The 14,574-nt window shown below is 34.7% G+C and overlaps 1 protein-coding gene across 18 annotated transcripts in view; it reads left to right on the top strand.

Annotated features, from left to right (window-relative positions):
* LOC139959624 (RNA binding protein fox-1 homolog 2-like) overlaps nt 1–14,292 on the top strand; it is a 226,523-nt gene extending 212,231 nt beyond the window's left edge. For 16 of the 18 annotated variants that reach the window (XM_071957392.1, XM_071957386.1, XM_071957389.1 and 13 more), the window contains 4 exons: nt 1,040–1,097; nt 1,765–1,946; nt 4,583–4,762; nt 10,111–14,292. In XM_071957392.1, the coding sequence (XP_071813493.1) occupies nt 1,040–1,097; nt 1,765–1,946; nt 4,583–4,762; nt 10,111–10,155 (465 nt within the window). In that variant the 3' untranslated portion in view covers nt 10,156–14,292. The remainder of the gene's footprint in view (nt 1–1,039; nt 1,098–1,764; nt 1,947–4,582; nt 4,763–10,110) is intronic. The other 2 variants (XM_071957387.1, XM_071957388.1) reach the window with 2 other exon arrangements.
* Nucleotides 14,293–14,574: the final 282 nt, after the last annotated feature.

Below are 14,574 nucleotides of genomic sequence, written 5' to 3'. Positions count from 1 at the left end.
TAGTTTTCTACTTTCACTCTTATTTTTGGCTGATTGTAGAATTAATTAATTAGAAACACCCATAAAACGCAACCATGCACACACACACGCACAAGCGAATTTGCAATAATGCATCCAGACAAAACATAAAAGTGTTTAAAATTAGTCAACGAAACTGGCGATGTTTTTACCAACGTTACCAAATTTTGTGAATGAAGGGAATGTATTAATAATCACTTTCTTGAGGAAATTTACATAACGATGTTAGAGTTTCTACCTTGACTCATCAGCCTTGAAAATTAAACAATTTAATGATGGTGAACGTCTCCTTTTATGTCAATTTTCTCTTTGTCTGTGAAGTGATGATTTGATTGAATTTGCATAAAATATTCTCCCAAATTCTATTTCCTTTGCATGGGTAGACTAAAAGAAATTTGCCTTATAGCAAAAGGGGGCCCAACCCTACTGATTTTATCACTCTATTTTGGCAAAACAAGAAAGGCAAAGAAAGGTGTTTTTGTGTTTGTTGCATAGACCAGTGAGATATTTATATAGGATTTGAATGATGAATTGATTTTTCCTTGATCCCTGTTTGGACAAGAACTACCCAACTTCATATTGTTGGGAAGATTCTGAAATTGTCATTCATAGCTGGAATGACTAAGGTACCATTTGGTTAGATGGATAAGTTTGAAAATAGACCATATAGCTGTACTGAGGCAGTTTATCTCACATTCAGTTGTTCAGTATTACAGCCCTTCCTTCCGTCCTCTCCCCCCCCCCCCCCCTCTATTCATTTCATTATTGGGAGGTGTGTATCATCATTTCACAGATAGAGAAGTATCTTTTTTCACCAATATAATGTTTGGTGATACAGTTAGTCTTAAAAATTCTTTTATTTTGAAATAAAAACTCAAATTTTCAAATGCAAGCTTTTCTCTAGACAGACTTCAGGAGTCTAATGCCTCTTGATCAATTCCCAGTTAATTTGATAGAATCATTTCATATCTTTTTCGTTGCAATTATCTGATCTAAGACTCCTGAGTTTTCTCCTCTACAGGTCAATAATGCTACTGCGAGAGTTATGACAAAGAAGAATACTGCTGTTCCTCCAAATGGTAAGGAAGGGTCAAAAGGTTACGTCACAAAAATTGTCAGGTGAAACCCATCCAGTATGTTGCAGAGAATTTTTTTCCAAATTTTGTGCATGTGTCGCATATATATATATATATATGATGTCATTATGAAAATTACAATATTTTTCGCTTTGTGTTTTCACTGCACTATTCCCACACCCCCTGTTCACCTTTGATAGCCTTTGTTGTTACAAGATTATATAATCATGGTATGAGCAGAGTTATTTATTTACACGGAATAAATTATGTTGTATTCGGCAAGTTTCTTTTTTCCTTCCTTCTTTCCTTCAAGGTCGTCAACCTTAGTATAATACTCCGAGAAGCTTTGATCCTTAAGGAAGAAATATAGTTACGAACGAATAGAGCAAAAACTTGCCGTCATGATTTAAAAAAAAACAAAAATGATCCATTGAGAGATGTAGCCAACACTGTTTTCATGGTGTTCAACATTGGGTCAGGATTCCATCTCAATATCGGTCACAATAAATGTATCTCTTTATGTATTGCAGCTTCTCGTTGCTCTTTAATCTAACTCTCTTTTCTTTCCACTGTTGATATCTCCTCCTCCCCCCCTCCCCCCCCCCCCTTTCTTTTCTTTAATGTCGTCCCATTGAAATGAAAGCATATTGTCTTCTCTTGTTCCTTGCAGGTGCTCTGAGAGTTCAACCTGCGTTAGGGAGAGGTCGTACCGTCAGAGGTCCATTTGCCACTCATCGTATCGCACTTCCCACACCTGTACCTGGCTTCCCAACGACTGCTGCCATCTATCCAGATGCCGCGGCATTAGCGTCTGCCTCCCTCTACCCTGCTGCAGCTGCGGAACGATTCCAGGTAAAGGGACTTCTGTATGTGTATCGGTCACCAGTAGCGGTCCTAAGTTTAACCTCGCTAAAAAAACAAATCAAAGTCTTTCAAAAGAACCTCCTTGCAAAATCATCTGCTCCTCTTTAATTTTCATCGGATATTGCCGATTGTCCAGTAATAGATACAGTATATTTATTGAATGCCTCAGTGTAGTAAAATGCAGAATGAGACTGGCGGTATAAACTGTTATAAAAGTTTGAAAATGAGTGACCAATTGTGTGAATTTTTTAGCATATTTCAGTGGCTATATACTAATGACCCATATCATAGATTGAGCATGACCAGCTGTGGTCCATGGAGTTGTTAAAATTGCACAGAAGAAACACTGATATCATTTAAAGTATCTCCTCTGTCAGCCATTGTTTTACACCAACTCACAAAGCTTCTGTTCTCTTGTACCCAATATTGTCGATAAATATAGAAGTTCTACTCTTTCTTAGAATATTTTAATCTAAAGTTTATGTGTTTGGAATGAAAAGAATTAAACTGACGAACACAAAGCAATCACTATCTGTATTTTGATGCAATCAGCCCTTGACGGTGTCCAGATTGTTATTAAGAGCATCTTATTCTTGAGCTCTGTTAATGTCTCTCAGTGTATATAGCTAAACCAAAATGGCTGACAATGGAGATACTACTCGTGTGTGCATGCTGTGATGTTGTTTCTTCTATTATTTACAACTCCATGTTTCACTTTGTTATACATACTTCCAATTTATGGTCTGATTGCAATTTTCCAAACAAAATCTAAATTAGTAAAGAGAAAAAAAACACATCTGTCAGTAATTTTGCATATTTAGTGCTCTACAAGGGTATAATCATTATTGAGATCTGATATTTACCATGGGATTTGAATCAGATAACATTTCTATTGATTGGGGGTGTGGGGGATTAGTAAATTGTGTAATTATGGGGGAGAAAAAGTAGTTGTGGTGGCAGGTTTTTTGTGGGTTGTCTCACCCTATGTTACCTTTCATTTGGTGTATTGTGTCATATACATCCATTTGTTTTTTAAGGGAGGGACAGATTGACAACATTATTTAGTTCATATACAGTTGTAATAAATTAAGGTGCATGTTGGCATGCTAGCTGTACAAAACATGGATATGTGTATCTTGATTATTATGTAATATACCTGATTCATTACATAATGTTGCTTTCATCAATATCACATTTTAAAAATTATTTAGAAATTCTTCAATCGATAGATATATGGATATCAGTGAAAATTATGCATGATTTTAAATTACATAAACGCATTGTAATCAATTGGTGGGGGCAGGAGGGGGGAGGTGCATGATTGGGAGAAACATTCTAGCCAGAACAGTGCAAAGAGGGTGCGGTATTCACTAGCAAAAATAACATATCGAATTATAAAAATTTGAAAAGAAAACAGGTAGTTCTCTATTCTCTTCTGACCTCATCTTAAAAATAGAAATTAAAGTTGTGAAGGAACTTTAAGAAGCTCACAATTAAAGCTTAGGAGAAGGGGAGATAGGAACATTGATGGAGCCGTAGGAGCTGAAAATGAAAATTCTGACAACTGTTTTTCAAAATGTTCTCCTGTTTTAACTCTGTGGTTGTTGATGTTAGCAGTATATGTCAACTCTAGTATTTGAAATGAAACTGTATTTAGTAGCTGTCAGAAATCATTTGTGAAGTTGTAACAATCCAGTGAAAACTGATAATATTGATATTAATACTGATATTTGTGATAATTTTACAATCAGATTGTCCAGATATAGAGTGAAGTGACTTTTGGGAGTATTTTGTTGGTGCCTTCCACTTAATTTTTATTATACCATTTAGTACTTGCATGCTATGTATTTAAAACTCATTCACACACATACGACCTTGTCACATGATCATGGAAATTGTCAATGGCTCACTAATGTTTATTGGTTGAGATAATCTGACTTAATCGGTAGGAAAAAATACAGAGGATGGTGCAAAGAGATTGTTTCAATCCTTCTCCCTAGCCCCTATAAATATGTGGTCTATCACTGAGATGTCAAAAAACCTTAGAAATAGAGTTGGTTTTGACAAAAGTGACACTTTGCAATGCAGGGGTGGGGAGGGGGGATGTTTTATTTATCACCCCATACACTTTTCCAAGTTACCGTACCATAGAGTTTTATGAGATCATTTTGTTTGCATTTTCTGGTGTAGCATTTTTTTTCTCAAAAAATATTTAAAAAATCAATCTATTTTTTGTTGTTGAAGTGAAAGCAGAGAATAGCTTTATTTGTGCATAGCTTTACATATATACATACTTAACTTGTGTTTCTCTTTAATATTAATGCTTGTTATTAAATCTCTTGTGTGTTAGTTCTGAAGACCAGAAACAAAGGTTGCATGCTAGTTATTTAATTTGTCATCGGGGAATTAACATATAATGTAATCATAACTTCTTTGTTTTTCTCTATTTTTTTTCTTTTTTTTTTTGGTTGAATTGTGCATGTGTTGGCATGACTGTGGTACTAACCATCCATTTTGGTCTCTCTCTTTTTTCTCTCTCCCTCTCCTTATCTCATTCTCACATCATCCTTCCCCCCCATCCCTCCCTCCCATGCAACCTCTGGGACCACCTTCCATCCATGCAGACCGATCTTCTCTTACAGACTGCTGCAGCCTCTGCGGCCTCCTATGGTAACTACATCAGCAGGTACCCGGCGGCGTACGCCATCCCCTACGCCAGGGACTATGCCGCGGATCCCTACCACGCGGCAGCTATCGGACCCGCTGCAGCTGCCTATGGAGTAAGATACCCTTCCATAGCGCGGGTAAAGTCAAAGAGTTTTTTTTTTTTTTTTTCCTTTTTTTGCTTTTTTTGGCGTTTTTCTTTACTCATTCAGTCGTGGTGGTGAATAGTATTCTTGATGTGTCTTGCTGTGTCATAGTCATGTCTCAGCCTCTGTATTATACACTGCTGCAGTAATGCAAAACATCATAAGTAGATCAGACGCCAGCACTTTCAGGTTTTTATGCCGTAGCGTCACTCTCTCTAGCTTCAGTCTTCCTGCCTTGTCTCTCATCCTTCTTCCCGCACTCTCTTCTCTCATCCTCGTTATGTTTCGTTCGTTGTTGTTGCCGTTCATCCCGATTGCGCCTGCCAGCCAATGAGATGTCAGATTGGTTAAATGAAAAGTCTGTGTGATTAATGTAGTCTGAAGTGATTGGTTGTGGAATTAAATTACTGGTGAACATTCAAAAGGGAAGTGATTTGGATGATGCAAATGTCTATTGGAGGGGGGGTGGCTTCTTTTGTCTGCCATTAGGACGCCACAAAAGGGAGAACAAAATAAAAAAAGATGGAACCGGTCATTTGACAAAAGACAATTTATAGCTGCAATTGAACTTTGTAGTTCTGGGTTTCAAGATCATTGTTATCATTAGGGCAAACTGTTTGAACTTTGACCCTAATTATTAACCACTTCTGTGCTAGTCGACAGAAACAGATCAAGTAGGACAGTCGTTTTTGCTGTAAATGTGAAAAACTTGCCTTCCCTTCATGTTCATATTTTTCTGGATTGTTGTAAAAATATTGTGAGACTGTGTTTTTTTCATGATTTTGTGTTTTTTTGTTTCTCTTAGTCTGATAATTCATTCCATCGTTAAAGGTGAAAAGAATGATTTCTATTCTGTGATTTGACTCATCTCTGTCAGGTACTGATTGGTAGCCTATAAATGCCCATTATCAAAATCATGATTTATATTTTACAAACTTTTGGCTCTTTTGTTAAAGAATGAGCAACCTGATTGCAAAGTCTCCCTCACCCTCCCCACCTGTCAACCTTGCTCAGTACCAAAAGATAATGATAAAAAGAACATGAATACCAGACTTTGTTTCAAACAACTGCCAACGTACACTCTTGAAAAAGATGTTTGACTTCGGGGCTACTTAAAATCTAAAATGTGAATACAATTCTAGCGACTAATTTCGTTGCTCTTTTCAAGTTTTCTAATAGACTACCCAGTCAGTTTTCTGTTGTTTAATGTGCTAGTGGTCTCCCTGTCTGTACCAGATAAGATGACAGAGAGGGCAGCAGATTGGTGTCAGTCTTCCACATTCGTGATGGAATGTATACTCGAACGCTGAATGTTACATGTAGTATTTGAATGTATAGTGACTGTTCATAAATGCCTGCTTTGTGTATGCATTGTAGTGAATGTATGCGGAATGTATTTCTCTGTGTGTTTTATTTCTCGTGTTATTTGTGATATTCAGCTGTGATAGAATATTTATCAATGTGCTCATTTATTGATTTCAAGTCTTAATGTATCTGTGCATCACTGTTGTCGTAGATAAAGCAATAATTTGCGCAAAGTTTGTAAACCGGTGATGATAACGTTCCAAAGTTGGTGGTCGCATGGATGTTGCATATACTGCTTAGAATTGAAATAGTGAATCTGTTAAACCATGTAAATGTTTTGGTTCTTCTCCATCTAAAATAGGTGGGAATCTTTTGAGCTAGTAGAAAACGGTTTGTTCTTTTTGAAGCTTTGTCAAGTGATCATGCAAACTTGTGAATTTTATACTTCACGTAAAGGAAGCGTTCAGATAGTTATTAATAACATTATTCAGAGGAACATTCCCATGAAACATTTAACAAATTATTTGACAAAGAAAATAAATATCACCACCCTATCTAAAGAAAGAAAAATATATCATTTATTGAAAGATCCTTTCAAGCAGAGATTAGTCCTTTCAAGCAGAGATTAGTCTCGTACCTAAAACAAAAGTATTAAGAAAGCAGAACGAAACAGAAGGAAAATGTTTCGGGCTATAATAAATGTGGTTAGTAACACACTTTATGAACAATCCAAGTTACAGATTTAATTAAATTTTACAAAGCCCTGGAGGAAATCTGAATGTCTTAAAATCTGAGAAGAGTCTTCCCAGTGATAGGCAGTAGGACAAAAATACTTAAGGCGAGAATTCTAACGAGACCAGAATTTAACGAACATGTTTCCCCAACGCTAAACACTAATTAGTTTTCATTTTTGTAATGACAAATTTTTTTTACAACTTTTTTTTTTTTACCGGGAGGATTCTGGGAGGCGAGAGTGTGTCACTGTTGCACGGTTTAGTGCCATCAACCCTTTTGAAACTGAATGCTAAATGGTTGAATGATCTGTAGTATGATGAATATGCATCTGTATGTATGAATATTGATGGTGGTATTAACATATCTGCTGATTCTTCTATTCATTTGTCTACATCTTTCATTTCTTTCTTTTTCTGAAATATTTGGGAACGGCAGAACAAAATTTTCTTTCTCTGATATCATAATTGCAAAGACTTCACCACCATACTTGCTTGAGATAAGGAAAAATAAGAAAAAGAAAAAAAAAAAACTCTTGGATTTTTCCCTCCGTTTTATTATCCTTTTTCTCTTTTTTTTTATTTCAATTTTCCTTTTTTATTTATGTTATTTTAGGAAGTTAGTTTAGGTTTCAATGAACTCAGTATGTGCTTCATACAAAAGTATTAGTGTCTTATTGCTCATAGTCACACCATTGGTGTTATACAACTAATCCTTACCATACAGAGCTCTTTGTAAAACATACACATATAGGATATTAATTTCCAGTTTATGGTAGTTGCTTCATTGAGGAATAGTTCCACCCCCCCCTCCCTCCGCCCCAAAAAATAACAATTAGAAGGAGAAGGGAAAATAGTGAGACAATTGTAGGCTTTGTTCATCAAAATTGCAAAAGGAATGTGTTTAGTTTATTTAGAATAATTAATGCCAAGATATTCCTGTATTTGTGTTTGATCTTTAGATATAATGTTCATTTTAAACTCTTCTCTATCATATGTTAGTTAGTCTATACACACACGCTGTGCCTTTTTCCCACATGCTGTATACTGTGTAGAGAGCACATTCTTTAAATTATTCCTTTGTTTTCTTCATCTTCTTCTTCTTCTCCTTTAACCTCGAAATGTGAATATAATTTATGAGAACAAATGAATTATGATAGAAAGATTAAAGTAAGTTGAATATTTTCTGCTTAAACTTACCTGAAATAAGAGTATTTTAATTAGTAGTAGCTATTAAAATTATTATTATTGGACTAAGATGACACTTAAAAATTACTCAAATTTTTATTTCACAACGAATTGCATTTCATTTCTGCATCTCACAGGCTTTGCTCAGTTACGTATCATAAAATGTTCGTCAAAGATATATTGTATTCCTTATTAGTTTTTGGCAGTCTGAAAAAGGACTAATAATTCCTAATCAAAAATTTCAAAAGACAAAAATTATATTATTTTTAGCAATGTTTGGAAGTTGAAGTATGATCTGGTAATTTGAGTCTTTTTGATTTTTTGTTTTTTTTAAATATTTGACTGAATCATCAACAGTAGAATCAGGATGCATTTCACTGACTATCTGCAAGAATCGATTCCTCTGATCAACAAGTTTATACAAGATAATTGCAATCTTGAACAATTAAAGGGAAGATTTGCAACAAGAAACTCTCAAACTCTCAGCAAAATCTCTGTTTACCATAAAAATAGATGTTGAATGATAACCACCAGTTTGTCAATAATGAACCAGCAAGACACACAATTTCAAAACAGTTAGCAGCTAATATTTGTGCTATATTATTTTAATATTTATTAATAGGATTAATCAACAATAGATCGGATAAGATAAATCAATACCTTATGGTGTGTAATGAAAACCATACAGGTCATTAATAGGGCCCAAATTCAATGTTTTCTGATGAATATTTTAAAACGTTGACATTATAAAAAACCATCCCACTGACGTTTTGACATTCATAATTTCTGCGATGGTATTTGATGATAAATCAATTCTGACCAATTTTAAAAATAACGATTGATTGCAGCCCTCAAGGATATTTTTCATTCCCAGCTTCTTCAATATAAAGGAAAAAATCAATGTTGGCTAACACTCTACTTCAATTAATCTTTAATATCATGGTTGACAAAAATTGATTTTCTACGTCTGGTATATGAGATTCAACGAGCTTTCAGTCTTGTGGAAAATAATTTTCTTCTGCCAACAACTGGCAGAGGAAATCCCATTTTCTTACTTTCATGATTATTTGTCTTAAATCATAAAGTAAAAATAAAAAGGGATTGGCTTTGATCTGTGAAGTCACTTAAAATAGTTGTGTTTGTGCTTTTGCAGCTTAGCATTTCCATACCATGTAAATTTACAGTATGTGCACAAAAGAGTATAATATTAGCATTAGGGTCACAACAACATATACTGTATAAAACCTTGAGAAGGTCTGGTCATTGTCAAAAAACCATCAATATTTAGCATATTGCCTACCACACTTTTGTAGTGGATGTAGCCAACCTAGCCTATTTTACATACAAGACTTTGGCTTGAAGTTGTTATCCTAAATCAAGTGAATATAAATTAAAGGTAGTTTTTACCATAGGCTAGTTTAAAACTTTTGTGCTGAAGGTTTCATTTTAAATAATTTGATAAAATTAATTGATACCACCTATTAATTGAACCTTCTGCTGATGGCAGTAAAAATTCATAGCTTTCCTTTGAAATGTTGGGTGTAAATGAATGGTAGTCTGTAGGGATGTAGAGTTTAAATTGCGAAACAGGATTCGACTGCAAGAATCAAAGAAACACACAAGCACAACAGTAAAGAAAACCACACCTTATTGTACCTCAGTTACACACTTTGCACAATATCTGACATACTAGGAAAGTTCATTAAAAAAGACACTATAGTGAACTATTAGTACCATACTGATCAATTCTATTAGGTCAAAGACAAATTTAACCAAACATAAAAATAGGTCTAGTTCCCATGGGTTTTTTCTGGGTTTTTTTCCTGTTTTTCTGATTGTTTTTTTTTTTACAAAAGACTGACATGAAATGTGAGATAGCGGTGTTGTTTAATACATTAGCAGCTCTTATAAATAATGCAGAAATTACTTCACTGTTGAATAAAAGGGGTGGGGGAGGGGGGATCAAACCCAATGTACTAAAACATTGTCTTCTTAACAAAGAGTAGAGCTAACAATTGGTCAATTGTATAATAGGAAACATTCTGCATAAAACTGAGTAAAATATCGTTGAATATACCTCTTTTTATTTTCATTGTAACTCTTTGTGTTTATCTGCAGGCAAGTTTATACAGAGGAGCCTACGCCAGATACACACCGTACTGACTAAGCTAACACTGCACAGAGAGCTTCCTCACGTGACTTGCCCAGAAAATGGAGGATTCAGACAGTTATATGGGAGAGATTTCCTGAAATCGGAAACAGGAGAGGAGCAGTTCACTGATGTGGCCAACTTTTACGCAATCTTGCCTGTCACGCATGAAAACCTTTTAACGGGTCCACGGACTGGTGCTTCAGTCGGAGGACACAAAGTTGGTGGAAGCCATTGTATTCGGTTTTTAGACTATGAATGTATGCTATCTTTCACCTGTTTTTACTTTCACTTTTAGACATTTTATCATATATTTACTTTCTAATCCTTTGAGGTTACTTCTTTTTTTCTTTTTTTTGTCCTCCCAACCAACTTCCCTTTCGTATCTGTTATTTCCAAAATGCAGGATCTTGCCTCTCTCTCTCTCTCTATTCTTCTTCCTTTTTTTTCTCAGAATTTCATAGATATGAATATTCATAGTGAATAATTATTATTGATTTCATAAGCAGACAAAAAGGGGTTCATAACATTATGATGTCTCAAAAAACAAACAAAAAGAGAGGAACAGTTTCCTATAGGTGTAGATTCTTACCAGGTTTTTCCTAACTTTGCCAACACTATCATTAAAGTGTGTGTGTTTAAATTCTGTGTAATATCAGAAGGTAACGAACAGGAGCCATCCATAATTTACTTTACGAATATGTAACATCTCTCAAATCTGTTTGCAATGCACAATAGATCTTGGTATCTGACACATTACACAGTAATGTGTAATAACCTATACATGAAGATTTGGCATTTGTCACAGTGAAATTAATCAGCAGGAAAATTTGGTCTCCAACTGTTTGTGGATTATAACCCCCCCCCCCTTCCTTACTATACATCTCCCACTGGAAGGCAGGAATACGTTTCATGTGTATTGGGGGCAAAGGTTAAATATCTTTGATATGAGTATGTTACAGTGGGAAATATGAGTAAGGTTTTCTTCTGGTGACATTTCATGCCAAGAATCCGGTGTCAACCAGAGAGTGCAGATTAAATTTCTACCTCTTTATTAATAGTTCCTGCATAGCACTCTACTTGCCTGAAGAATCAGATGGTTTTGTTCGCAAAGGTCTCAAAACCACGGCTATCCGCTAGCTGTAAATGATTTCAAAATGACACATGATTCTCATGGCTTTGGAAGAAGTTATATAAAAAGGTCAGAATAGAGATAGAAAAATGTCTCATTCTCATATTTTGCTGTTAATATCATCAAGTTGGATTGGTCTGAACAATTGAATTCCTTACATGAAAGTTTTCTTGTCATACAGTCTTTGAAATGATCAAAATTAATCTTTAGAATGTTCTTGAACTTTCATGAGAAAGACTTGAAAATGTTTGAAAAAGACTTGAAAATGCTTGAAAAAGACTCGAAAAATGCAAGGTACATACGATGTTCTGCACATGGTTCGCTACATGTTTGTACATTAGAGGAACACTAGAGATACGTCGCTGGTCTGTCCTCACCAGTGCCTGTAAAAATAATATTAGAAGATTTACTAAATGCTGAGTTTTTTTTTCAAGGTTTTGAAAAAGTCAATCCGAGCAGCGTGGCAAAACGTGATACAATCTACCTTCCCTATTTCTTTGTTTATTTTCTTAGAAGGTTAAATACCTGAGTCTGCAACCTTGATTTTTGAAGTATTGTGTGCTATTTGTGTTCTACTAGTAGTGAAAACTACTCCAGTCAGCTTTCTTCCGTGAAATTTAAAAAAAAGATACTTCACAAATACAAAGGGTGCTTTAGGTATATTTTCATTTCTCAGAGCTGATTTTTGAAGATGTTGTGAGAGGATGTAAACCACTAAGGGTGACAGAGGTAGGTGGTGGGTTGAAGGAAAGGAGGGTAATGGCGGGGGGGGGAGGGGGGCAAAAGGGAGTAGATGGTGCAAAAGGGAGGGATAGCAGGTTGACGTTTTTACTTTTTGCGATCATGTTTAGATATTAGTAAATTATTTTCGTACATGAATATTTCAGGTAAGCTGGGAATATTAAGGGATTGAAAGGGTTAAAACAAAGACAAGAAGAGATTGTGTGAGGACTAAGTGGTTATATGTCAATCCTTTTTATAAAAGAGGTTTGTCATAAGGAATGAATAGAGGAGTTCAGAAATAGATGTGTTGAATATTGCACGAAGGTAGATAAGTACTTAAATAAAGTACTCTTAAAAATGATCACAAGTGTAGAATTTGAGTTTTTGAACAGGACTGGATGGGTTGGTTAGCTCTGCATAACTTACTACCATGTTGACAGTTAACAATAGGTGAAGCATTTCGATGAAAAACACATAGATATGAACTCACATTTTCAACACAATCACTTGTCTGTTGCGGAAATATCAGTATGAACAAATGTCAAAGACTTCACTGGTTATCGGCATCAAACAGACTTTTGAACTGTCACTGTTGCATTCAGTTTAGCCGCCACCACACAAGTAAATTATGTCTATATACATGGAGGGTAGGGGGAGGGGGGATTGAAACTGTTTGTGTTGGTGGTGGAGGGGGTTCTAGATTAGTGGTAACATAACCTGAAATACTAGAGTAAACTTTAAATATTTTCATTAATCTTTCATTGGTCAGTATTTTGAAAGTAATTAATAACATGTGGTATTGATTTACATCTAGGATTACAGCATCAATCAGCTTCTTTGAGATGTTAACAGATATTGTCATCATCTGTTTATAACTCATTTTGTGCATATATTTATTCATCACTCTTTTTTTTAAGATTTAATCATTGTATACACCTTGTAAAGTGTTATTTCATAAGATGTTAGAAGAAAAAAAAAGATTTTGTAAATGTGAAAAAAAAAAAAAATAGGTTGCTGGTGTAGTTTTTAAAGCCACAGCTAGGCTCGACTGATTTTTAAGTTTCATTTTCCCTGTTTTTTTCTCGTTTGTTTTCGGATATTTTACATTTTTTACATTATTACTCGCTTATTTATAAGGTTTACCTCATTTTTATCTTAGCGACTGTTTTAAGTTCAGAAGTTTTTCGGAGGTTCCAACTTGAGGAACATAAAAGAGTGCAATGATTTTTTTTTTTAAGACAAGACAAATCTGTATTATAAACTACTCTCGTGTAATGTGATGCGATCCGATCCTCATCTTCGTGTGCTACAAGAGAAGATATTTAATCTCGTAATAAAGAAAATAACAACTCTTTCTTTCCTTTTCTTTAATTTACTTTTCTTTTTATGATATAGTAACTCATAAAGCCCATCTCATCAAACAAATTATTTCAAAAAAATATTTTAGATTTAAAATTTTTTTTTTTTTTTCCAGTTTTTGTGTCTTGTTTTATCGTACTGTTATATACTTAGCCCATGACAGTAGATAACCACAATGAGAAAATTGTAAACACAACTCAGTCACCAAATTATTGAAGCAACTCAACTTTAGAGAGAGAGTTTTAAATTATTTAATGTAGAGGAGGTTTGTATTTAGACACTAGAACTGGAATAAAACCATAGCAGAAAAGTTGACTCATAAAAAGATGAATTAATTTTCTACTCGTGCCACATATACCAGAAAATGTCAAGATGGACGCAACTCAGAAACAATTTTCTATAACTTGACAATTTTCAAATGATTTCTTTGTTCCCTGATCAATTTGAGAAAAAACAATTGAATCTGTATCTCTTCCCTGTTTTTTTGGTCTGTAACAGATCAAAATAATACGTCTCATCCAATAACCAACTGTCTGGTTTCTTGTTTGTTAAGAGTCTGATCTTCGGTCACAGGTGATAGGTTAAAAATCTCATGAATAAACATGTGGTTGAAGTCATTTGCATAACCATGATTCACTGAACTAACTAATGGGTGATTATTAAATTGTCATTTAATATTTATAGAGCAAGGTTTGATAATTGATATAATATCTGACGGAAAATTAATGCAGTCAAATTATTGAAGAAATATTGGAAGAAACATGACACTGAAAACTATAAATAACATTTTTTATGACATTTGAAGAAGATTTGACATTCATTGCCATCTTGTTTATTAATTGTAATTAGTCATGATTTACAGCAGTGATCACCACCAGCCAGTTGGGGACAGTTTCCTAATGCTAATACCACTCTATACTGTCCTTCAATATGGTGCTTCAATGCACTCATACTGACAGTATGAACAGTTCCTAACCATCTATCTGATAGAAACAAGGCAGGGATATTCATACTGCCAGTAGGAGTGCTTTGAAGTAGGACATGATTGCAGTACAGACAAGAATTGTTTCAACTGGGTGGCAGTGACAAGCCCAATCCTGAATGAAATTGATGAATATGCATGAAAGAGATGAATAGGAATAAAAATCAACAGTTGAGAAGTCTTTGTATGTAGTGTTTGCCCATAGTAATATATTTCATCAGCTATATTTTGTATGAA

This window comes from Apostichopus japonicus, chromosome 19 (assembly GCF_037975245.1).
Source record: "Apostichopus japonicus isolate 1M-3 chromosome 19, ASM3797524v1, whole genome shotgun sequence".
Taxonomy (NCBI): domain Eukaryota; kingdom Metazoa; phylum Echinodermata; class Holothuroidea; order Aspidochirotida; family Stichopodidae; genus Apostichopus; species Apostichopus japonicus.
Note: the sequence above shows the minus strand (reverse complement) of the source record. Positions and strands in the feature narration are given on the sequence as shown.